Genomic DNA, 25,389 nt, shown 5'->3' with positions numbered 1-25,389 from the left:
CAAATTTTCATGCAATGGGCTGAAAACCCAAGAAAAATTTCTGCAAAACCCCCGTCTTCTGCCTCGACACATGAAAAAATAGTGTTTCCTGTTTCCTTCAAACTTTAGTACTTGATCTAGTTGTCATATTTATTTAAGACCGCATAGCATAAAGGGCATCGTTTCTCCGAAAATATTTCATTTGAAAAATTTGGAAATGACTCTTCAAGAGGATAAGATTGCGACAGATATATTCGAAAGGCGCTTGACTACACCTTCCAACTGTTCTAGAAATTTAAAACGTTTTCAAAGTTTATATTGACGTAACACAAAAAATCACCATTTTATGGTATTACAAAAAGCTCTGGTCAGTCGTAGTATTGAAATGGTATACAATCTGACAGTGGTAAAGGGTTGTCAAAAACAAAAAAAAACCTTGTGAAGGAAACTTTTCAGAAACGGATAGGCATCTGTAATCGACGTGAGGACTTAAAAAATGAGCGATGAGCCTTGGCTAGTGATTTTAAATATAGCAGAATATATGTTAATTAAATTGAAGTACAAGATTTTGAAAATACTTTAATCAAAAGAAGTAGCAGATTTAATTTTGGAAATGTTGACATAAATTCTTGGTTTTGCTAAAATATTAAAATGTTTTTTATTAATCAAATATTTCGGTCACGTTTTTAAAATGAAACAAAATTAAAATGATCGAAACTGGTTGACAATTGAAATTCAATTGTCAAAAACCAGACTCGATCATTTTATTTTGGTTTTACCTTAGCAAGTGAAATTGTTTCAGAACAACATTGATAATGGTTGAACTAACAACGTGACCGAAATATTTGGTTAATAAAAAATATATTTGAGCAAAACCGACGATAGTAAAAAGCAAACAAACAGATTTAATTATGTTAATGCTTGTTTTTGTAGATGTATAATTATAAAAACAGTTGGTGGCAAGATGTTAAAGTGTTAATATATAGAATAGACCAGGTCCTATCTTTGAAAAATTGATTTTTAAAATTTGCTGAACATTTTTTAAAAATAATTTTTGGAAAATCTTAGCTTATTTCGGTAAATAAAATACACTCGCGGAATTTTGAAAACCGACACAATTTCTGTTTCGTGATTTACTGGTTTTTGTGAATTTTGCATGTGTTTTTATAAGGAGAAATCAGAAACTCAAGTAAAACACATAAACAGAAAATGTGTCGGTTTTCAAAATTCCATGTGTGTATTAGGAAATTTTGGAAAATTTATCAAATCAATTTTCCAAAATAGACTCTGAAATCAATCGTCGATTTTTGGATAGGTTTCTCTTAGTCCACCCAATGATCACACAAAGTCTTACCTGTAACTGTCAGTGTCACCTGGATCGTTTCCTCGCCAGCCGTATTGTTAACCCAACAGAGATATTTTCCACTGTCCTCAAGCCGTGCCTAATTACATAGAGTGAAATTAATTTTTTTCTTTCATAATTCGCAATATATCTAGGAAGCTCTTAGCATTGCTCTTAAAAGTTTATTCTTGTTTATTTTCGTCTGGAAAACGTTTTTTCTTTTCTTTTTGAAAGTTTTTAATCATTCATTTTTTCATCAATTTTTTACTTTCCCATAAAATTATTACCAACATATAGGGGAGGGTAACGTAAATTCCAGTATATAAAAGGGAAGTAGAAAAAAATGTTGAGAACAATAAAGAATTTTCATTACGTATACGAACGAAATAGAAAAAAAAAATCGTTCAGGTATTGCCGGAGATATATACATAAGTGGAGAAAAAAAATACTTTTTTTCTGCAGAAAATAAAAAGAAAAATAAAATATTTTTCATTGGCATTATACCTACCTTTGTTATTTTTAATAATCCAGCCGAAACCATTGTTATTCGTTCGCTTAACTGAAGTGGAAGCAGCTGTTCGTTTTCTTCTTTAAACCATCTTCGGATCAAAGAAAATATTATTTTTTGAGATAATTAGTTCATTGAGTGACACATAATTATGGGGATAAAATGGGGACTAAGGGTTAAATGCGTGAATGATACACATTGGATATAGAAAGCAATTAATAATAATAATAATAATAAAATTCCATCGCAAAGGAAGCTCTATGAACTTTACCTTTAATCCATATTACAGGCCCTATTTCAGTATATCTTCGATAATTTAATATCTCAAAACTTCTGCAGAAGTAAGGTTTCAGTGTGAAATTGAACGATTACTTTCATCATTATGGTATGAGTAGATATACCGATGTCGGTCCAATAGGTGCCGGAAATAAGTTATTAACAAAATGGAAGTTGTTCATACAGACAACCCATTTACTGTGTACGTGTAGTATAAGGCAATTTTTAAGTTTTCTTAAACTTAAGAAATAATATTGCTCTTGTATGATAACATGGCCCCGATTTACTTGAATTCATCGATATCCTAGATATTGCTATTTTAAAGGGAAAAAAATATACCTAAACTCACCTATATGTTGGGACTGGATGGCCCTGAGCGATACACGGCAATGTCGTCTGCCCATTTAAAACAACGTGACGCAATGAATGTTTTTCTACATTGATTCTAGGTTGTACCAATCCCTTTGGTTCGGTAACGATTATTCTGCCGGGATATGTTGACACCTGCATATCACCTGAGGGAAGAAATAAATGCCGATGTGTTCGTTTGGATTAATCGCATTTTCTAATTCTCGGAAAACAGTGGTACATCTTAATATGGACGAACGTAATGGAGGTATGCAGGTCAGATACGGAATTTAATTAATGCTCTGAACACTCGATCACACTTAATTGCACACATAATATGTGCAGGCCACACACTCATTCATTCATATCAAACTTTTCGCATTCAATTTAAAAGATGCAGAACATTTCTCATTGGTGTGCTAACATCAATTGTAAAGTTCGCCGTACTTTTTAATCTTGGTAAGAACTAAAGCCATTATGAATATTTTCTTTTTTCATTTACTTTAGTTTTGCAAATGCTTTCGCTTCAATGCGATTTTCATTTGTGCTGGCTGCAGTTGATTATGTTTAATGTGAGAAGGAGGTGCATTTAAAACAAAAAAAAGAGAAGAAAACCAACATGTTTCGCTGAATGCACCAAAGAAACTTTCTAAATGATTCTGAATGAAGTCATTAAATTGTAAGCGTAAGTTTTTCGATTTTCCTTTAATTTATGTAACCTGTGGAGTAGAATTATGTCTTCGTGCGTTCGTGTTACACATTTATATTTTATTCAAATTAAGTTTTTCTTTAACTTTTCTTTCCATTTTTTTAAAATGTCGCTTGCACAGTGCTAATGCAGACAGTCAGAAAAAATTTCACGATTCAATGCTCAAACTAATTGAGATTCGGAATCTATTATTCATTAGGTAGACTGAAAATTTGTCATTTAGTGTGAAGAAACGGCAAGAGTTAACTTATTCTCTTGTCGATAGCAATTATCGACATAATAGGACGAACATAAGATAGACAATTTTAATTTCAGTACTTTGCATTCACAGAGAGCTTAATCGTCGTTATGCTTCCTGAATGTAGCAACACTTGTTAGCGTAGAACTTTACGTCGAAATACGAAAATACGAGAGTCGAAAATCGCTTCAATTTATTTCCATTTCTGCTGTACGTTTGTAAACAAAATAAAGTCCTCAATTCTTCGTTTATCTCTGGAAATACCAACAATTTCAAAACTTTTAAAAGTTTGCTATGATATAGCAGCATATACCACCACGTACACATAATTTATGAGTTTTGGCCACAATGGGCGGGATATTTTATTCAAATCTTAGTGTTTTTATGTCGATCATCATTAAACTGTACTAGTTACGAAGTTTGGCTTGCATATTTTCCATATTGTAAACTGTTAAAAAGAGTACAGACACCTTTACCAAAAATCGAATGTCTTGACTGATTTTGTTGATTCAAGTTTTAGATTATATTTCGCTTATAGTACAACAGAAGCGTTCAGACCTTATTAAAGCAATCTTAGCGACCGGCAGGACGTACAAACAAAACTTTTCTTTTTAATGCAGAATCATACTGAATGTCCTCAGGGGCTAAAAAACTAAAGCATTTAAACAACAAAAGTTTGGACTTGGCATGATAAGAAGTGAACTTGCACCACTGCTTTCGTAATTTTATTTTTATTGTCTTCGCTTCTTTGACGTAAATAAATAAAAAATGGGAAATAAAAATCTCCAGTACTTCCGTTCAATTGTATAATTCACTTTTTCAATTCTATCAAATAAATTTTATATTGAAGAACACTTCGCAATGTTTCGTCATGATTACGATACAAGTAATACTAGGTCCCACCTTTTGGGCGGGTCAGGTCCCTTGACCGACACTTTTCTAAATGTATTTTTGACGTATTCATAAAAACTTGTCACATTTAATACATAACATATTTACTATATCAATGACTCCACGCAAATGACAGTAAAATTTGACAAAATTTTTTTCTTGGAAACCATCGAGCGTAAGGTGGAATGATTTTTGATCACCTTTTTGAGCTCTCTATTTTCTTATAAATTTTCAATTTTCAAGATTTTCAATTCAACCTCAAATCATAAATAAAATATGACTCGTGTAGATTACGACCCTCGCTTCGCACTGGCCGTAAACTTCCCACTCGTATGAGCTGTCTATTATTCTGTTTGATTGCCTTTTTGTTACATCAGAGTAGATGCGAAGTTTGTTTTGTGAATGTGGAACGAGGACTTTTTACAAAATAAAAAAGTGCGATAGATGTTCTTCTCTTATACTTTTGCGTAAAAAAAGGAAGTCCCCCAGTACTTAATGTGCCTTCACATGGTGACATGAAGTTTATTAGTTTTTGGTTCATCGTTAAAAATAACTTAGTTTACCAATATTTTCGACAAATTGGTACCAATTTCGACTTTATAATGGTAAAGGGATTAAAAATATTTATAAAAGGAGAGATTTATTGGTAGACCGAGGAAAAATAATCCCTCGATTTCCCATTCACAAAACCTTCAATCGTGAATAAAATGTCACGATTGAAGGTTTATTACGGCCCTCGCTTCTCTCTGGCAGCAAACTTCACACTCGTAAAATTTTTACAATATTCTCTTTGATTCATTTAATTCCATGTATTAAAAAAAATCTTCAGAAATTAGTTGGAATAATTCATCTTATATTGCCTGCAAAAATTTAACTTTTTTATTAACATTTCTTACACTTCTTAATCAAAGTCTTAATTAAAGGGAGTAAAAAACTACCTACTTGATAAATGACAAACAACTTGATAGTCAACTATCAAATTTGATAGTCAAGTTGTTAGTCAACTATCAAGTTGTTAGTCAACTATCAAGTTGTTAGTCAACTATCAAATTTGATAGTCAACTATCAAGTTGTTAGTCAACTATCAAGTTGTTAGTCAACTATCAAGTTGTTAGTCAACTATCAAGTTGTTAGTCAACTATCAAATTTGATAGTCAACTATCAAATTTGATGGTCAACTATTAAATTTATTAGTCAACTATCAAGTTGTTAGTCCACTATCAAATTTGAAGTCAACTATCAAGATGTTAGTAGTTCACTAGCAAGAGATGTTAAAAGATGGGCATAGAATGATGAAATTATACTTCCTACTAGTTTCATGCACGTCGAAAACAAACTTATATGATTTACCCACACTACCAAACCATATCAAATTACATCAAAGTAATCTTTTTTAATTGAGACTATGATCAACAGTATAAAGTCCTCGAACTTAGCCTCGGGATTTTAATTCCACACATATAAAGAATCAAGTTATCGTGCCCTCAACGATTTTTTGTTACCCACATTTAACGTTTTTCATAGCATTTCATACATTTTCAATCACCGTGAACCTTTTTGTTACCCACATTTTTCGGTATTTTCTGGTGTAAGACCCTGACTTCCAGTCAAGGGAATAAATATTAAAATATATATTAAACGTCATTCTGCGAAACATCCATCCGCTTTATATATAATGCAATACTGTAAGGAATCATTTTTTTTTTCGTTTCCTTACCTGTTAACCTATTTACGGTTCGGCACGTATACGTTTTAAATGCATCGCTAGGACCTGCGTTGTTGATATACAATTCCCCATTCGACAAAACGGTATATTTGCCACCGATATCCGTGTTGGGATACAGATGCATTCCCGTATCTTGTACCCAAGACGTTACGATCACAAACTCAGACATATAACTGGGCACCTGAAATACAAAAATCGAAACCGTTGTGAATACATCATAATATTAATTTGGCTCACAATCTACATACAAAAGGTGAACGAATGAAATGGAATGGAAATATTTGTTTTCTTTTTCGTTGCAGAGACAATAAAAATCGAAATTGAATGAAAATCTCTCTTCAGAGTTTCTTTTTATAATCTATTCCACTTCACCCCGGAATATAAGGCATAAAAAATGTTTTCGTAACGTCAATAGGGCTATTCCCTTCATTTCTGTATATTCAGTATATCTCGTATATCGAGTATTATCGTATAAGTTTGACAACTGCGCCACCTGGAAGAAAATGCTATTTTTTACGCGATGGATTTTCATAAAACAAAATGCCAGTGTGTAGCGCGAGATCCCAGGAGTCCGGCAAGGTAATTAGTTTTTCAATCCAGGTGGCAATGTCAAACTTATATGATAATACTCGATATACGAGTTATACTCCAGTATACACGATATAGTATATTGGATATACTGTCATATACAGAAATGAAGGGAATAGCCCTAATATAATCTGAATTTAAAATTTCCCCGTATATAAATATACATAATAAAGGGGAACGATTTTTTCTTTCTGGGGTAGTACCTCATCAATCTTATACATAGTAACGTAATGAGGTCGGTAGACAATATAATCAAATTTACTGAGAGTCCATTATAAAATAAATGAGCCGACGAGTAGGAAAAATGTAATATTTTTACGGAATATTCGAATGTTATGTTGTGACAAAAGCATTTCAAATTACCTGACATTTCAGTACAGCCGTATTTCCAGACATCACATACTCGTCATGCACTTGAACAGTATATTCTTGATTGACAACTGCAAATGAAAAATAGTACAAAAATGTGAAAAACTTTTAAGTGGAACATTCCATGAATCTGACTTTTCAATAAGATGAATGAGTACTCTGTGTCAAATCGTTGTTGCGTTATGTTGGATTTTACAAGCACTTTTTATTTCAAATATTTATTTAGACTTTTTGATGAATTACGTAACACAAATTTGGCATAATTCAGAGAGTTTTCTGCAAATCTATGATTCCGGAAATTATATGCTAATATTGAATGAAAATGTTGCCGTTCCAGATGCTACGCTTGAATAATTTTCAAAGGACATTTCATAAAACTATTTATTTAAGTAAATCTTAAATTTAAAAAGGGTTACAGCTAGATAAAGTTGTTTCCCATCTATTTCTGCTTCCATTTCCATTTCCCCAGAAGTCAGTTACGAATTACCCTGTGGTGATCTATTTAACTTTATTCGATCGAACGGATATTAGATCCTGTCTCACAATCTCTTCTCGTTGCTAACCCCTCGGTTAAATTTAAACTCTACTCAAGTAAATAATACATTTGTTTTGGTTCACCTTATAAAAACGACAAACATATCACAGTACAATCAGTAAATCTGTTACTGCTTGAGCTTAAAGTATCATATTATATTCGATACAAGATATTATACTTCATTTAACATTATTTTACTAATAAAACATATAGTACGTAGAAACGTTTCGATAACAGATGAAGAACCTTTGTCTGAAAACTGTATTTTGTTTGAAGTACATAGCCTCCATGCCTCATACAAAAACACCACATTCCCTTATGATTCACCCAAGAATGGGCCCAGGCCTCTTTTTTTAAGTTAATTTTTGGTTAAGTTAAGAGTTGTAATCCTGCCAATGTATTACAAAAAAGGACGAAATTCTAACAGAAACAGATTTTGTGATTTACTTTATATATTTTTTGACCCATTAGCATTATATAATCATGATCCATCATAGGTCAAGTAAAAAAAAAATTCTTTTCAATTTCTTTTTAGTTTTATTTAACAACGACAGATGAAATGCACTTACAGCCGCCGCGCCAGCAGCAAATTTAAAATAGAAAAAGAAATCATCTTGCGTTTGAAATTTATATATAAAGACGAAAATTGGGGGTATGCATGATAAACCAGATTTTTTTACTCAAATTACTGGCATATACCAATAATGGTAAGTACAAAGCTGGGCATGTGAAGTAGAACTCTGTCAAGTCTACGCTATGATTTGACCCATGCTCATTTACTTTATACCATATGATCAAAGCAATGTTTGCAATATAAAAGGTTTCCGCACTTGCAAATAGCAGGAAAGTGCTGATTGAGATTATATTTATTTTCACAAGAAAATTTCAACAAGATTTTAAAATATATTTTTTTAAATAAATCAAATTTGAACTTATACGTGTAGTGGCGTATCCTATAAAATGTTCCCTTTATGAAATTCGTCTCCTTTTGTATCTCGCAAAATCTTCTATATAATTTTGCGTTTGAGTCAAGTCAAGGGTTCAGAAGTATGCAATTGATGCGCTGAAAATATTTGATCTCGTTACGTACAAAGTAAAGTGTTTCAGCACTTCAATACCTTTGACGAATGAACAAGACAACTTTTAGATAACTTTCCTGATATTTAGCTTTTACAGCATTGTCGGTAAAAGCTATCCCTTATCCAACTCCTGTGAAAAGTCAAACGTTTATAATAATGGATAGTATAACATTGGTTCTCTATTTCAATCGGACAGTTGTTGGACAATGTAACTTTCTTTTTTGATAAATTATGTTACCAAATAAAGTTTCGAAAGGTAAAGTAATAACAGTGGAAAACACACACAATCGAAAGATAGATTGTGTTTGCAGCAGCTTAGCTGAAGACGGATAAAATGAGAAGTTTTTGGTGTGGAACTTTCTAGTTTCAATGTATGATAGGAATTCCAGAGAAAAAAGCACAGCCCATTGGTAAAATAACTTCCTTGAGATTAATTTTTCAGAGACGGCCTTATAATCAATCATTGAATCTATTACTTCTTTTGCGCAAAGTAGTGTTCGGAGTTTGAAGCAAACACTTTTAGTTTTTTTGTTTTGTTGTACCTTTTACTATATAAGGCAACACTAGTTTGGATCACCTCTCATTTTGGTCATCTATGTCGATAACATAAGACTGATATTTAGTTAAAGTTTGAGGTTCATTAAGAGCCTAGGCTAGCCCAGTGGCATTAAAAAAATCCCCAAAAATTGGTGCTGGAAATTTAAACGATGTTAGCTCTGGAAATGAAATAGCCCAGTGGCGCTCTAAGTCTTAGTTAATGCCCTGGGTGCATTTCAAAACTCGTAAAAATCTGAAGACAAGCTACACAGAGACATCCTGCTATGACGTCATTTGAGAATGGGTGCATAAACAAGTATCAGACACAATGTGTTATGTCTTGATTACTTCCAACTTGGAAGTTCCAAGAAGTGTATGTTTGTCGACCAACTGGACAGTTTCATTGCAGAAAAACACTGCATATTTCAAGTTATTTAATCAATGTGTGAATTATTGTGCAAGCTCACTATTATTTTTTCAGCGTCTGTTTTAAACCATACCTACAATATCATGACGAGTCGTTGCTCCCATGGAGGTAGACTATACCTAGAGAAATTCATTGAAAAGTTATATCACACAAATTGCTCCTATAATGTACAGTTTCGTTACCGTAATTTGCGTGAATTTTGGAATAGAAAAGAACATCAAAACCATTTTTTGCTTCGTAAAGAAAATGGAAAATCAAGCATACAGAACCAAAAATAGAAAAGCGTACAGGTAAAGAAGTCATTTACGTTCAAAATTTATGTTTGTATAGCCATACCACTAGCGTCAGACAAAAATATATTCCATTAAAAATATTCGGTTTTGATGTTATTCATTCCGTGTCATATCATCTTTCAAATTATTCTACTTCAAAACTCCACAAAGCGTACTCGTGAATGTCTAAGTTATTGCTGTGTTCTGTTAAAATAGCAAAAATGTGAATGTGAACAATTGTTGAACATTGACAATTTTTGCTTATCTGCCTCACTGTCTTCAAACTACTGGTCGTGTAGAAAATACTGTTGGACTTTTTTTCTCCACTTCGAAATTACGATTTCCTAAGAATTCTTGTAGAATTATGTGAGAAACAATGGAATCAATAAATTTATACAGAGTACGTGATGTTTGGTCGAAACGTCTTCCTTTCTCTTCTTTTGTTTGTTTATTTATCTAGTTTTTCACCGAAATGCCATGAAAACATCCAAAAAGAAAGTGCACAAACGTAATAAGGAAAACATTTTCGGCCCTTTAATGGCTGTTACAATATGCAAACAGTTAAGTGTGATTAAATGTGGATTTATGTTTTATTAAATTTAAAATGTAATTCTTATGCTTACAACGTTCGCATAACGTACTGTACTTGCCGAAAAGAAGATGTTGATGTAGGAAAAAATTGTAATACGATCTAAGCGGTTGAAAGTCACCACATTTTTTTATGTGCTCGTTAATGTGTTCAATATTAAAGAAAGTATGAATTCAAAAAAAATGAAACATGTCGTTATCATGATTTAGGCAACCATAAAATAACGATAAAAGCGAATGAGGAAAATTGTTATAAAATGGGGGGATGCCATTTTGTAATAAATACTTGTATAAGTCGTCTGGCGATCCTTTCCGTATGCTCCTAACAAAAGTGATAATGATTTTTAGTTACTATGTTGTGTGTTTACTGGTCATGGAAGATGAACTGTTACGGTTGGAAGTAACATTTTGCCGAAATTCTTTTAATCTTTTTCATCTGTTAGCGATAACGAGTGCAAAAATAAACGACAAGTTGATGTGAGATTGTACAGCAAAATGCATGTTAAAAGAAATGAAGTACAAGATTTTGAATTAATCTATATGTATCAAAAGAAGTAGTAGACCCGATAAGAAACTCTACTTATGTTATTGTCGTCTGAGAAATGTTGATAGCCAAAATTCACTTTAAATTTATTTAAGATCCAGATACTAACGCAACCGACCAACAATTTTTCTTTTTTGACAAAGCTGTCACTACTTATCGATAAAAATAAAAAAACGGAAATGTAGTCCCGTGTTCGATGAGGTACATTTTCTTATATGTCTGTGGCGTCAGATATGGGCTATTTCATGGTTCATTGGTTCATATACAGTGTGCACAGGTCAATAGTGTTTTCAGTTATTTACTTATAGCGAAAGGTTTAGAAAAAAGCGAGAAATGGATTTATCAGCGTAATCACAGCTATGCTATACATTGGGTGCAGACAAATCCAATGTAACACAAGTAACCATGGAAATAACTTTAATAACCACCACCGCTTCTCCTCATCACAATTAAAGTCGGAGGGTTGTTTTGGATTTTCGGTTACGTAACACAAACTGTAATCCATATTCAAAAACTATCTAAAATTCTTCTTACTGAATTTATTATTTAAATTTGCCATTCGCAAAGTTTATGCTGTTTAAGGACATACACAGCCAGCAGTGTACATTTTCATTCGTAAACACTCTTTAGAAAATATTCCACGTATATCCCGTTATGTCTATACATGTACGAAAAATTTCTACTTTCTATTTGCATTATTACTTTTCGGTTGATGTTTATAGTATTACTTCCTTCTGGAAATAAATAAAAAGTGAAGAAATTTGTATTTGCAAGAAAATTGGAGCATATATGACTGGGGGCGAAATGAATGTGTAACTTTCTTCAAACGTTGCCATTGCAAAAGTTCTTCAGTTTAAATAAATAGACGGAAATGAAGTCAAAGCAAAAGACTATGTTGCTAACTTTAATACGAATGATTGTAAATTGTAAAGATAAAATGATATGGGGGTGAAACGAGCAGATCTTATTTGCATTTCAAAAGTCTGTATTGAACTTCAAAAATTGTGAAAATATACAACAAACATCCCCCTTTCACACAAAAAGGCGGTAAATGAATGTACGCAAAGGTCATTCACTATTGGCATCATTAAACATAAAAAGAAATTGGTGTGGATTATACATCGAACGCCGGGACGCAGACATGTTCTACTCAAATTACGAAATCGATTAATCTACCTGCATATTATAAACTCCTGCAATATATATCTCCTCCAGATTTTACTTTTTGAACGATAAGTTCGGTGAACATAAAGAGTAAGGTTTAATTTACTGTGAAAACACAATGGAACGTCGATCGATTAACTGGAATTGCATAAAGCCAGCATTCAAACTTCAATCCAAAAACGAAATTAATTTTTACTCCAGGCACTTAAACTTTTGTGTAACCCATACTAAGAATGTAAAGAGAAAAATACAACTTCAAATTCAATAGGGCAGTCAGCATATAATACTACATATTTACTGCTGCACATAAAAACGAAGTGTGGTGTAACTTTTCGAAAGCTATAGAACAAAATGTTTAAAGGAAATCCCATTTGAGACTGGGACACTGACACTGCTGTTGGCATATTCACACGTTACATTATTATACAAAACCATCAATGACTTTCTCACATATATGTGTACTTGCTTGCTTAACCAACGAACCGAACCGAGTCGACTGACTGAAAGTGTGTACAAAGCATGCATTACATACGGTAAAGCACTTCAAGTGAAAACACGCAAACCATATTAATTATTCATTCAGTCATTTCGGCGAGAATATAAATCACTTAAGCTAGAAAACCGAATGGAAAAAGGACAATAATTTTTGGTTTCTTTGTAGCGAAAGAGATTGGTGTTTCCTATTGTATAAAACATTCAGTGTTCATTCTGTCATCATGTCTGAGTATACCAATAATTCTGTAATACTGATGATTGTGTAATGGGTATGTATAACACATATGATTCATATCTGTAAGATTTGATGTGCATGAATGAACACTTATTACATAATGTACACTTTGATTTATGTATTTCGTTCATATATTACTATCCATATAGATTACATAATGTCCTTAACTTTTCACACACACATATATATGTATATTCACGTGTGGCTTAAAGCATTTTGTCCATGAGTACAGGTAAAGTTATACATTTACCGCATCCGTATACCAATCTGACTAAATCTGTCAAAAGATCCTGAAAGGGTAAGTGTGATGCAAGTACTTGTGTCATCGCTTACGAAAAAGAGATATCGCTAATGGTCACATATTCTGCGTCTGAACGACATATGTCACAAGTTGCTGACCTGGTAGAAACGGCCAGTCATCTGCTATTGACAACGATGACCAAAATAGGCCATGAGGCCTGGCACTTTAGAGCGAAAATTCGTGATTAAAGTATTGAATTAATAGGAATTCTATAAAAAGCTATGATATACTTTACACAAATGAAGTAACAGATTCAATGATTTCGTTTCCGATTGGCTAACTAAGGCTTATAAGAATACTCTTTGTTAAAATCATCATCAGAATTATTTGCAAGAGATGACACAAGGACTTGCGTCACAATTACCCATAATAACGACGAATGGCCTGAGCAAAATTTTCTGCCTGATATCGAAAAATATTGAAAACAAAATTCATCCAACGTCAAGACTCCGAAAGGAGCACGGGATGGTCACATTCTCTTCTGATTGATTCTCGTAAAATTACGATCCGTAGCTATTCTTAAGGCATGTAAAACAATGACGTACAAGGACGTAAAGAGGGATTCTTTTGAAAATCCACCTATCAAAATCGGACCCATTTCGTCTAGGATTGCCCACATAAAAGATTCTTGTGTACATCAGCTACTCGTAAAATTCACCAGCAATCACCAGCACTGCATATGAGGTATCAATGGAAAGCTTAGAACTAGCATGTTAGGTTCACATTAACCGTCATCAATACCAGCCCAGACTTGTCTAAAGCTCAAAATTTTTGTTGTGCAATAGATATTCAGACATGACCTGAAAGTACTTGTACTCAGCTCTCCAACGAGCCCACTCTCACCTGCATCGTTCATATTTAGCGGCCATAAAATAAGTCTAAAATCACCATTTTTCAATCTTCGAAGATCTTCCACCAACAACCAGGTGTAGCTCAAGACTATCTGACATAGATACATGTTTTGAGGCCTACTGGTAAAGACCTTTCAAATCATGTGTGTATCCATCCCAGACGAAATGGGTCCGATTTTGATAGGTGGATTTTCAAAAGAATCCCTCAAAACATTTTAGAAGCTCCCCCTAATGGACTTCAGTAAAAAAATATTTACCGAAGGACTTGCCATTTCATTCAACGTACTAAAATATAAGAATTTTCAAACGAATTGAGTTGATTTTGAAGTGTGATATATCTTCATGGATGCTTCCCAGAAATTTTTCTCGTATTAAGACTTGCGTCACGACCGCTATGCAGGGCAATAATTACATTTTAGTCTTGGTGCTGGATTTAACGATTTTCCTGTTTAAGTCTTTACACACTTGGTGCTTACAGCACCATACAAATGTACAATTTCTCCCGAAATTGTGTAATAAATCTGAAGGATAATGTACAGGAACAAAACGGAAAATGTAATAAATGATATAGGATCTACCTACCTCCTCGCACATGAACTTCTCGACTCAGTACTGTTCCCACAAGATTTCTTAATTTACACCTAAAAGTTTGTAAAAGAGAAAAAAAAATTAGTTTTTTATTCACAAGAAATTTCGCATAAATTTATTTAATTAGAAATACACGAGCGCAAAAATAAGGTTAACAAACACTTTGGCTGAGTGGGATGAAGATTGACTGTAAATTTATACTTTTTTTCTGGATGTAAGAAAAAAAATGTTTTTAATTTTTTGAAATATTACAAGTTGCAATAATTATAATTCCAGACGCTTGCAATTTACTTCCCTTTAGTGCAACCGAAAAGGAGTGAAGTGTCTGAAGTGGTTTGTAAGAAAACAAGGCATCAGAACAGTCGGAGCGTTTGCTGCGACTTAGCCCCGTACGATCCGTAATCCTATTTCGTCCGTAACCATAATACGTCCGTAGCCGTAATACGCCCGGAACCCTAATACGTCTACAACCCTCTAATGCGTCTGTTACCAAAATGCAAGTCAAGTTGGGCATGGTCAAATTTACTGAAAGTGTTCATTTTTAAAATTGCGCATAGCGCAATTACGAAAGCCCGTACGAAGTACCTCTCAAATAAAACCAACAATTTACGACATTATTTTATAAACCCAAATTTTTTTGCCAACTTTCCATTGGGTATTCAATTACCTCTCAAATAAAACAAAAACTAGCAAAATCGGTTGAGATTTACTCGATTTATGTGCAAAAAGCACTTAGGGCCGAGTAGCGGCCTTAGTCCAAGGGCGCAAATTTGAAACTTTTTTTGCCATCATTCTATTCGGCATTCAATTATCTCTCAAATGAAACAAAAACTAGCAAAATCGGATGAGATTTACTCGATTTATGTGCAAAAAACACTTAGGGCCGAGTAGCGGCCTTAGTCCAAGGGCCCAAATTTGAAAAATTTTTCGCCACGTTCTTTTCGGTATTCAATTACCTTCAAAAAAAAAACTAAATCTAGCAAAATCGGATGAGATTTACTCGATTTATGTGCAAAAAACACTTAGGGCCGAGTAGCGGCCTTAGTCCAAGGGCCCAAATTTTAAACTTTTTTCGCCACGTTCTTTTCGGTATTCAATTACCTTCCATAAAAAACTAAATCTAGCAAAATCGGATGAGATTTACTCGATTTATGTGCAAAAAACACTTAGGGCCGAGTAGCGGCCTTAGTCCAAGGGCCCAAATTTGAAACTTTTTTTGCCATCATTCTATTCGGCATTCAACTATCTCTCAAATGAAACAAAATCTAGCAAAATCGGATGAGATTTACTCGATTTATGTGCAAAAAACACTTAGGGCCGAATAGCGGCCTTAGTCCAAGGGCCCAAATTTGAAACATTTTTTGCCATCATTCTATTCGGTATTCAATTATCTCTCAAATAAAACAAAATCTAGCAAAATCGGATGAGATTTACTCGATTTATGTGCAAAAAACACTCAGGGCCGAGTAGCGGCCTTAGTCCAAGGGCCCAAATTTGAAACTTTTTTCGCCACGTTCTTTTCGGTATTCAATTACCTTCCATAAAAAACTAAATCTGGCAAAATCGGATGAGATTTACTCGATTTATGTGGAAAAAACACTTAGGGCCGAGTAACGACCTTTGAGCCCTCCCAACAAGCTCGCGTTGCATCCTACACAAAAACAATGTTCAGCAACTTTGTTCTACTCGTCAATACCTTTCATTTGATATATCACAAGCAGCTATTACGTGCGTATTTCGGTAGATATCGTCGAAAGACTGAAAAACACCTATAGGGCCCTAGCTCTGGAAGGGCCGACCCTACCATGCCCATTTTCGAACTTGACCTTACTTTTGTCGATACCAATCGGGGAAAAAAAGAATTTTGAAAAAAGGTTGTGATTTGCTCAAGCTAGAGGGGTCACGGACGGACGGACGGACGGACGGACGGACATTTTTTTTATTGCGGATTCGTCATCTATGAACATAACCAAAAGCTTTGCCCTTACTGTCTGCTTCCAATTCGACGTGTTACAAACGGCATATTAATCTTATAAGCCCCCAGTACTTCGTACGGGGCTAAAAAGAAAATAAAACAAATTTTCTTTTCACATGCTGTTTTTGATAGTAATGCAATTTAAAATTTCGTTCTAATTAACGCTCATTTATTAAATGAATAAGAAAAAAGGTGGTTGCACCTTATAGAAAGAAGAATAGTTTGCCGAAAAGCTTCTGCTACTTGAGATAGCACTGAGAGCCTCTAATTTCGATTAAATACTAGATGACAGTATGCTATTCATCGCAAATACCGGTCGTGCTGTAAAAAAGACTGTCAAGTACACTCTTCGATTTTGGCATCTAATTACTAGATACTATGATGCCTGAGAAGCGATGCTATTGTGCAAAGTCATCTATCTATCTATTGCTGTTAAAAAGCGTTCAGAGATTTTAATTATTGGATGAAAGATGAGTTTTTAAAAACAATTTCTACAGTCTCCTATATACCTAACCTGCAACTGACACCTGCAACAATGTCAGTTCAAAAATTCAACATTTTCTTTTTATTTTTACATGCTATAGCCACATAACAACTTTTTGTTATTGTGATTTTCGTTACACAGACGATGGAATGATAAAAACGAATTTCAATTTCCTTGAAGCAGGTCTTACAAGTCGAATCGACAGGATATCAATGCAATAGGTTTTGTAGATAGAACGATAAAGTTTCGACAATTTTAAATTGTTAGGCTTGCGTAATAGCGATGGAAAAGTGTATGGTTGAAAGTAAATAACGAAAAATTGAGAAAATTCTGTAGTTTTCAATGATTACCTATAAACTGTTGAATGAATTTCATGGCGGTATTTTTCTCCGGAAAATGGATAGAAAATTAAACTTCCATTTGATAATGAATACACCATATCTTGATGTGGCGGAACTGGCGACCATTCTATCTGTAACGGTAAGAAATAAGTTTTAGTGAAAAGAAAACAGTTTGCTTACACATATTTGTGCTGGTTTGAACATCCTAAAAACTAGACGAAGGCAAACTGCTAAGGTTCCCTAGAGTCAGACCAGCCACTGGCCGTCGATTCTTATGCATCAGGCTCTCACCGCTCTCACCTTAAACTATACGAAAGGAAAATTTCACTCTTAGCAAGTTACGAACGACGAATGACATGAGAACCGGCGCCCTGTGTATTTGTCTACCTGCAAATAATTCTTAAAAATAGAAATGTTTGTTGAACTCAACGGTGCAGATTCCATTATTTAATTGATTTAGTTCCTATGACTTTATATATTGAATGTATTTCGATTCCTGGAATGCACTTTATGCTTTCAATTCTTTATTATTGTGTGCCACACAGTACGAAAGAAAATCGTAATTAAGAGGGAATTTCAATCATATATACTTACTCGTTCCTTAGAACAAGAAGACGATGAAAAGAAAAACCGTGAAACAAAAGCCTAGACCGTATTATTATTTCATTCGATTCCATACAACCGAAAAATAATTATTTCCTGCATTATCGACGAAAAAGGGAAATTAGAAATGTAAAATATTCCATACAAATCCCTTGAGAAAATTCAAACATATTTTCTATATACCGTTCATCCCCGCATTGGGATTGGATAACAGTTTTCTAAAAGCAGCTAAAAATCAATTTGAATTAATAGATCGTTGCTATTAAATCGTAAGTACGTGACTGGAATAAAACGTCCATCAATTTAATCTACTTCTACTCGGTTGATGTTACATAATATAAATAAATTGATTGATGTGACTGACTCTTCCTCGATTTATCCTATTTTATTTTATAGTTGCTGGGTGTTGTCGTTCATCACTTTTGCGACAATATAAACGCAATAGCTCTTGTATGAACGATTCATGTTTCTTAACTTACTATGTTGTGCTGTGAATGGGCATGAATTAAATTATTTCATAGAAGATAGACGAAAGAGTTTGAGGATTCGGAATCGGTTGGTGTGAGTGGTCTCAGCGAGTAACAACGTTCGGGAGTTTCATTAAATGAGAAAAACCATTTTCACGTTAATAGTTTACCAATTAAAATATTTAATTTGTTTGCCTGCTTTTTATTTGTTACTTAAAATAGCGAGTAAATAACATTGCTTCCCTACAACTTCCAAAATTTACGATATTTTACATTTTTTTGTTTATTATCTTATTTGTCATATTTCAGTTCTAAAAGAACTCGCACATACAGACAATTTTTCAGCATGTTCAGTTATTTTATCTAAATCTGCTGGCATTCATGTTTCGCGTAGCATTATATCCCCCTACAGAGTGTAATCTCTAGGCAGAAAAAAAAATGAAAAAGAAATAAAATGTTGAACACTGATTCTAAAGTATATTTTTGTTCACGTTCAAATTTAGCGTCCTTTATCAGATTTTCTTTTTCTCCCCCCGACTTTGATGGACATATTTCAAAAGTGTGTTATTTAAATGTGCTGTTGTTGGATAACAATACTGCGAATTATCTGTACATTTTTCACTATGGCAAAGCAATATTAAGTCTTTTCGCAAAGTTTTTATTTAATTTGTACTTTATAAAAGATACTTTCGTTCACGATTTATAATAAACTTTTTTTTCATGCTTATCTGTGAGTGACTCAATGATTTAAATTCTTTCCTGAAAATAATAAAATTCTGTAATTTAAATAAGGTACAAAGAGATATTTATCAAGTGAATTTATTAACGGTTTCCGCCTTATTGCGGGAGCATTCATTTGTCCAAACCATTTTAAGCTCTAAATACGTTGAATTTGGCCTCTGTGGTCTATTGTAATGCCGTAAATGAGACGAACATATATGTGTCACCTCAGGTGAATCTTTATGTCGATCGATTCATTTGTAGAAATATTCTTGGAACAGCGCGTGCGTGTTCTAATTTGACCTGTTTTATGGCATAAAAGGACGTATAAATCAGTCATTATCCCGGATTTATAAGAGAAATGTGTAAATAGTTTCGGTTAAAATGTCAAGGGTTTAAATTGTATCAGACTTGCTTTTCTCTACCACTTTGCAGTGAACTGTAGTTTGACTTGACTTTATACTGCATGATATTTTTCACCAATGAAAAAATCTTCAGCTTAGTCTTGTTGAGAGGTAATGTCTACAGTCTACACTCTAGGTGAGTAGTATAGGAAGTTGTATGACTTCTTTTGTTTCAAGCAGGCATAACGTTATTTTCATCGGTATTTTTTGGTTTATTGACGTTACAATTTTGATTTGATTAATTTGTAAAGTTACTTTCACAACCAAAAATTACACTGTCATGTCGTATTTGTACTTGTAACTCTATGTAAAACTTACATAGCATACTGAACGATTTTTTGAAAAATAGAGTTGCAACGTTACATAGATGTAACGCGCTTGTAACGTTAAGAACTGTAACGAAAAGACAAAAAATCCAACCGACATCGTTACAACTTGGAACTTTTTGTACACATTTATAACGTTACTGATGCCTGGTTTCAATTACCTCTCAGTGATGGATAACAAATCTTGTACTAGATGGATAATGTTAGACCAACGAGATATGAGAAATTCTACACAGATGCTTTTCCTTGTAAAAACTTAAGTAATTTTTACTCGATTAAAAAAAATTGTTGCTGTAAATTCCTTGATAACACACTAGGCCCCACCTGTTGGGTGGGTCAGATCCCTTGACTGTTTGTCTGAGCTTCTCAATAGTATTTTTATTGACAATGATTTATTGATTTATTTCAAGGAAATGTAATTTTGTATGTTGATTGCCACAAAAACGCATTTAGAAGAAGAACTACTAGAACGATCTAATAAATCTCTCATTGATGATTTAATTCTGTTTAGTTTCACAGAAAATCTTCGAAACTATGTATATAAAATGACCCGGTAAAAAATGACGTATGTTTTCAATAACATTTAAACTCGTGTCAATTGCGGCCCTCGCTTCGCTCTGGCCGCAAACTTCACACTCGCTAATTTTTGTTCTATTTTTTCGGTTTTGTTTACAAGGCAAAGTCACATAACAAGAAAAATACTATTGAAATAGATACAAAAATTCGGTTAGCAACATCAGCTTGTTCGTTAGACAAACATAATCTATCTATCTTTGAACCTAACGTCAGGAATTGATTCCATTCTCCACCAAACATTTTGTTTTTAAATCGGTTGAGAATTACTCCAGTTGTCGTGTTAACAAAAAGCAGAAAAGGCTTCTTCGAGAACTACTCCCAGATGGTTGAACCGATACCGCCCATTTTCGAATTTGACCTGAGGATTTCAATACTTCGTCGAATAAAAAAAAGTTTTTGAAAATCGGTTGAACTTTGCTCCAGTTATCATGTCAACAAAGAGCAGAATGGGCTTCTTTCGAGAACTACCACCAGATGGTTGCACCGATACCACCCATTTTCGAACTTGACCTGAGGATTTCACTACTTCGTCGAATAAAAAAAAGTTTTTGAAAATCGGTTGAACTTTGCTCCAGTTATCGTGTTAACAATGAGCAGTAAGGGCTTCTTTCGAGAACTACCACCAGATGGTTGAACCAATACCGCCCATTTTCGAACTTGACCTGAGGATTTCAATACTTCGTCGATTAAAAAAAAGTTTTTGAAAATCGGTTGAGATTTACTCAAGTTATCGTGTTAACAAAGGGCACAAAATTTTACATTTAACAAAAAACGTTTACTTTTTTAATCATAGTGAACGTGTTATGTACGGTGTATTTGTTTTCGTAAAACCCATGACTTACAGTCAAGGGAATTACCTTGAGTAATTCGCAACGGATTTCCAGAAACGTTTCTTATCGAAAGAGTAATGAAATTCTGATTTCCCGGTCTAATAATCTAGGAATACTTCCAAAAAGAGTTCTTGTTTGTTTTGTTGATACCACGATCACTGGAGTAATTCTCAGAGGGTCAGATGCTTCCAAAATCGCAGATGTGAAAATATTGTCTTATAACTTCATTCGGTCTTAGTCTAGAAAATTGAGTTTGAGAGGTAAGCTTAAGCATGGATTTACATGACATTTAATGTTTTCTGGTGGTTCCGACTAGCAGGTTAATTCATGTGGTTCGAAGTTCGAAGATTGGATTTTCATTGGACTAGGAATCTAAGGCGATTTATGCGTGAAATTGTATTCTTAAAAGAATTTTTCCTTTCTTACAAGGCTTATGAAAGAGAATTTTTAAACAAGCGTTCACACGAGTTTAATTTATTCATGAAATAGGCAAGCAATATGCCATCTTTTCAGCGCTTTTAGTAGACTCATATTTTTATCGTAAACCATCACTCGCTGATGAACCTTCAACTCATATAATAGTTCTCTTTGTTTCTTCAAAAAATTAAATTAAATTTGAGTAAAATAAAGCATAATATGGCTGCTGTTTTGCAAACAACGAGTGAAAATAAAAGAGATGCACAATTAACGATGTAGCAAATGAACCATTCTTCCATCGCTTTTTCATCTGTCTTAAAAACATTAATAAAACTGTTCAGAAAATTAAGACTTCAATTATTGAAAAAATTAGTCAGTCAAGGGACCTGACCCACTCAAGAGGTGAGGCCTAGTTTTTAAACGACCACTTAATGGTGTGCCAATTAAAATTGGATTACCAAAACAAGTAAAAATCAAAGAACAAGCAAAAAATATGTGGCCGCCATGCGAGCTTCCTGTCCCCTTAATTATGCCACCCACTCACTAAATCTCCGAAATGTTTCAAACGTATAAGAAGTTAATTGAAAATGACCGACAACCCTTAGGGTATGTTTTGTGTCAACAGTTTAGTGAAGTTGAATTTATTATGACAAAAATTAATTACACGAAATTAAATTAATGATTTGTTGTGTAAAAAAAACGCCAGTTAATAAGACTACACAATACTGAAATTATACATATAATTTGATTTGTACCTAAGCAAACAAGGTTTCTAATTCAACATTAAAATCGGCCAAGCAAAAAACAGCAGCAACATTATCCACCCCGTTGTGTCCTCCTCAAACATTTAAAAGTAGATGTATCACCATCATTAATCTTTGAGAAAATAAAATTGTTCATCGCTTTATTTACACCAATGATTACACAATCACAAACCCCACAAAATAACAATTCCAAAGACGTAATCCTCTTCAGATGGTTTAATTAAAACTTTTTCAAAGATTTAAATAACATTTTCTTATGGCAAAGTCTTAGGAGTCTTGTACATAGCGAAGGTAAGTTTGGAATTTCTAAATCTTAAATCACAGTACAGTATATGGTCTAATGGATGCATTAGAGAGATATATATTATCGGACAAAATAAATATTTTAGCACACCCAAAACTTGATGGATATCGGTACATGAATGTTAAGAAAATATTCTAGGACGAGAGCATGGTTTCAAATCTATGATAAATATATCATTAGACTTACTAATATGAAAAACACAGAAAAACAATTGTTCTACGACCATTATTCTTGAGTCACCGCAATGGTTAACTAGGGTTGTAACTTAGTGTTACACATTAGAGAAAATTTGTGTCGATTTAAGCCCATTGTTCTCAAATGAAAAACGGTGGACCTTTCAATACTTCATTTGTTTTGTCATTTAAGATTAATATCAGTCAAGGAATGAAATTCTTTTTCCCAATGTCTGATGGCTAAGATATACATCGTTAGTTAGGGCTCTTCTAGCACAATATCTGAACACTAAGTTACACACATGGAATTTTGAAAACCGGCACATTTTATGTTTCTGTATTTTACTTGAGTTTTTGATTTCTCCATATAAAAATGTATGCAAAATTCACAAAAAATCAATAAACCTCAGAATGTGCCGGTTTTCAAAATTCCGTGTGTGTACAATGTACACTGTACATTAGGCTCACCTTCGTTTCATAGGGCAGAAAAATAAAAGTCTAAAAACAAATGTTTTTTTAAACGGGTAGTATCCTATCAATGAAATAGATTTCCAATTGTAAACGTATGAGGGACTGATATGCACACAGGCTCTCGGCGTATTCATATACCATTGTCGATTTTTCCTAGAGAAAAAAAGTCAAGCGAAACGGTCGCGTACATTAATCATGAAATAGATAAAGTTTGTTTCACTTCCCCACTTTTCGGTTGGTTTACTGGGCATACCAAAAAGTTTCGTATCATATTCTCTTTTACCCATATAAATACAGAGCTTTGTCGAATTGTTGGGCATTCGATGATTTTCTATTTGTCTTTAAATGTGTGTATATATTACCTGGTTCCATGATCCGCGTACATGATGAATTGGAATTTTGATAGCCAAAACTTTTGGCTAGAATTGTGAATTCGTTATAAGTTTTGTTTACTTTCGGATGATGTATGTGGAACGAATCCGAATACCAGTAAACAATGAACGAAAGGGATATTGTGGTTTTATGGCAACCATGTGATAAATTCGCAAAAGTTTAAAAAAAAATTTATTATATTTGATGAATGACAAAATTAAATACGAAAATCCGGGGATATTTACGAGCTATAGCATTCTCGATTCAGATCCGTATTTGAGATAAGGTTTCGAAAACAGGATTTTCAGCTCTTTTTCATTCAAGTATTTACACAACATTGTATTACCATACGGTTCGTAACACGCTCTACTTTCTAATATACGATAAAAAAGAGTGTCGATGTATATTTTGAATAGATTTTATCATTCGTTTCTCTCTGTCAGTGGTAATAGGCCAGGTTAAGATTGCATTTCCATTCCTTTATAGTATTACCATTAAAATACTGATCGATTCAATTCAGATTACCATCTAACTTATCTCATAATTGAAAGCATTTACTATAGACGAAACGTGCTTCAATTTCAACTTTCGTTATTCGTATATAATATGCATATATTGGTGTTTCCATTTACGCCTATTCACAAGATCCTTACAATTTATACCATTCCATTGTCGATAATGGTTAATTAATGTAACATCAAAACAATGTCTTTTACCTATATATAATATTCGAAGCATTAAATTTCTGTGATACATTACCCTCATACAATGGATGGATCGAAATAGATTCGAGATAATGTTTCACGTTTGCATAATTTTGCCGAAAAGCCAAGACGTTGTCATTATTATTATTGTAATGAGTTGGAGGAATATATATTTGGTGAGATTTCAGATACTAAGAATTATGTGAATATGTGAGCATAATGAGAAATGAAGACGGCAAATCCTTTATTTCAAATTTACTGACTCGAACGAGGCATTATAGATATTAATTACGCTCGGTGTCCTGATGAAAAAAGATCGCAAAACTGTAGCAAATCCTCAATTTTCGATATGAAGCATTTTAGCGGTGGTGTGGTGTGTGTTTGCATAAATGGGAAATGTTGAATAGTTTAAAGTAGTTTACAACGAAAGCTTTCACGTTCGCAGTTTTTTCTTGCAATTTAATCAAAGTTTTTAAACTTTCGCAGAATGGTATAACTTTATGCTTATGGAAGTAGCATATTTCTAGCATGTTGCTTCTCGTTGGACGAACGCAAATTTGACTCGTGAAGTATTATAGAACCGTACAGCATAATATCTACGATGGCTGTGTAATCTTAAACCAGAAAGTTGAATATTGTCTATGTTATAATGGGCATTGAAAAGAGCCAATCAAAATGTACCAAAAAATTAACCTTTTCTTTGAATATAATATTATTATATTAACAAAGGATTCATATAGATGCTTCATTAGGAAATGTAATATTTACAAATCGATATAGGTCATGTCATGTCGGCTGAAAAAGAATCGATCATAACATCCTGTTCCCTGTGATTTCAGTCAGTCAGTAATTTAGCTGATTCCACGAA

At 33.5% G+C, this 25,389-nt stretch overlaps 1 protein-coding gene across 3 annotated transcripts in view; it reads right to left on the bottom strand.

Moving 5' to 3' along the window:
• LOC119080972 (Down syndrome cell adhesion molecule-like protein Dscam2) overlaps positions 1–25,389 on the bottom strand; it is a 58,576-nt gene that overhangs the window by 20,929 nt on the left and 12,258 nt on the right. For all 3 annotated transcript variants that reach the window (XM_037189613.1, XM_037189614.1, XM_037189615.1), the window contains exons 3-9: positions 17,400–17,521; positions 14,585–14,643; positions 6,969–7,045; positions 6,009–6,198; positions 2,455–2,620; positions 1,830–1,920; positions 1,334–1,421 (exon numbers count right to left, since the gene is read on the bottom strand). In XM_037189613.1, coding sequence (XP_037045508.1) covers positions 1,334–1,421; positions 1,830–1,920; positions 2,455–2,620; positions 6,009–6,198; positions 6,969–7,045; positions 14,585–14,643; positions 17,400–17,521 — 793 coding nt within the window. The remainder of the gene's footprint in view (positions 1–1,333; positions 1,422–1,829; positions 1,921–2,454; positions 2,621–6,008; positions 6,199–6,968; positions 7,046–14,584; positions 14,644–17,399; positions 17,522–25,389) is intronic.

Source organism: Bradysia coprophila, unplaced genomic scaffold, assembly GCF_014529535.1.
Source record: "Bradysia coprophila strain Holo2 unplaced genomic scaffold, BU_Bcop_v1 contig_350, whole genome shotgun sequence".
Lineage (NCBI taxonomy): Eukaryota > Metazoa > Arthropoda > Insecta > Diptera > Sciaridae > Bradysia > Bradysia coprophila.
This window is presented reverse-complemented; position numbering and strand designations above follow the sequence as displayed.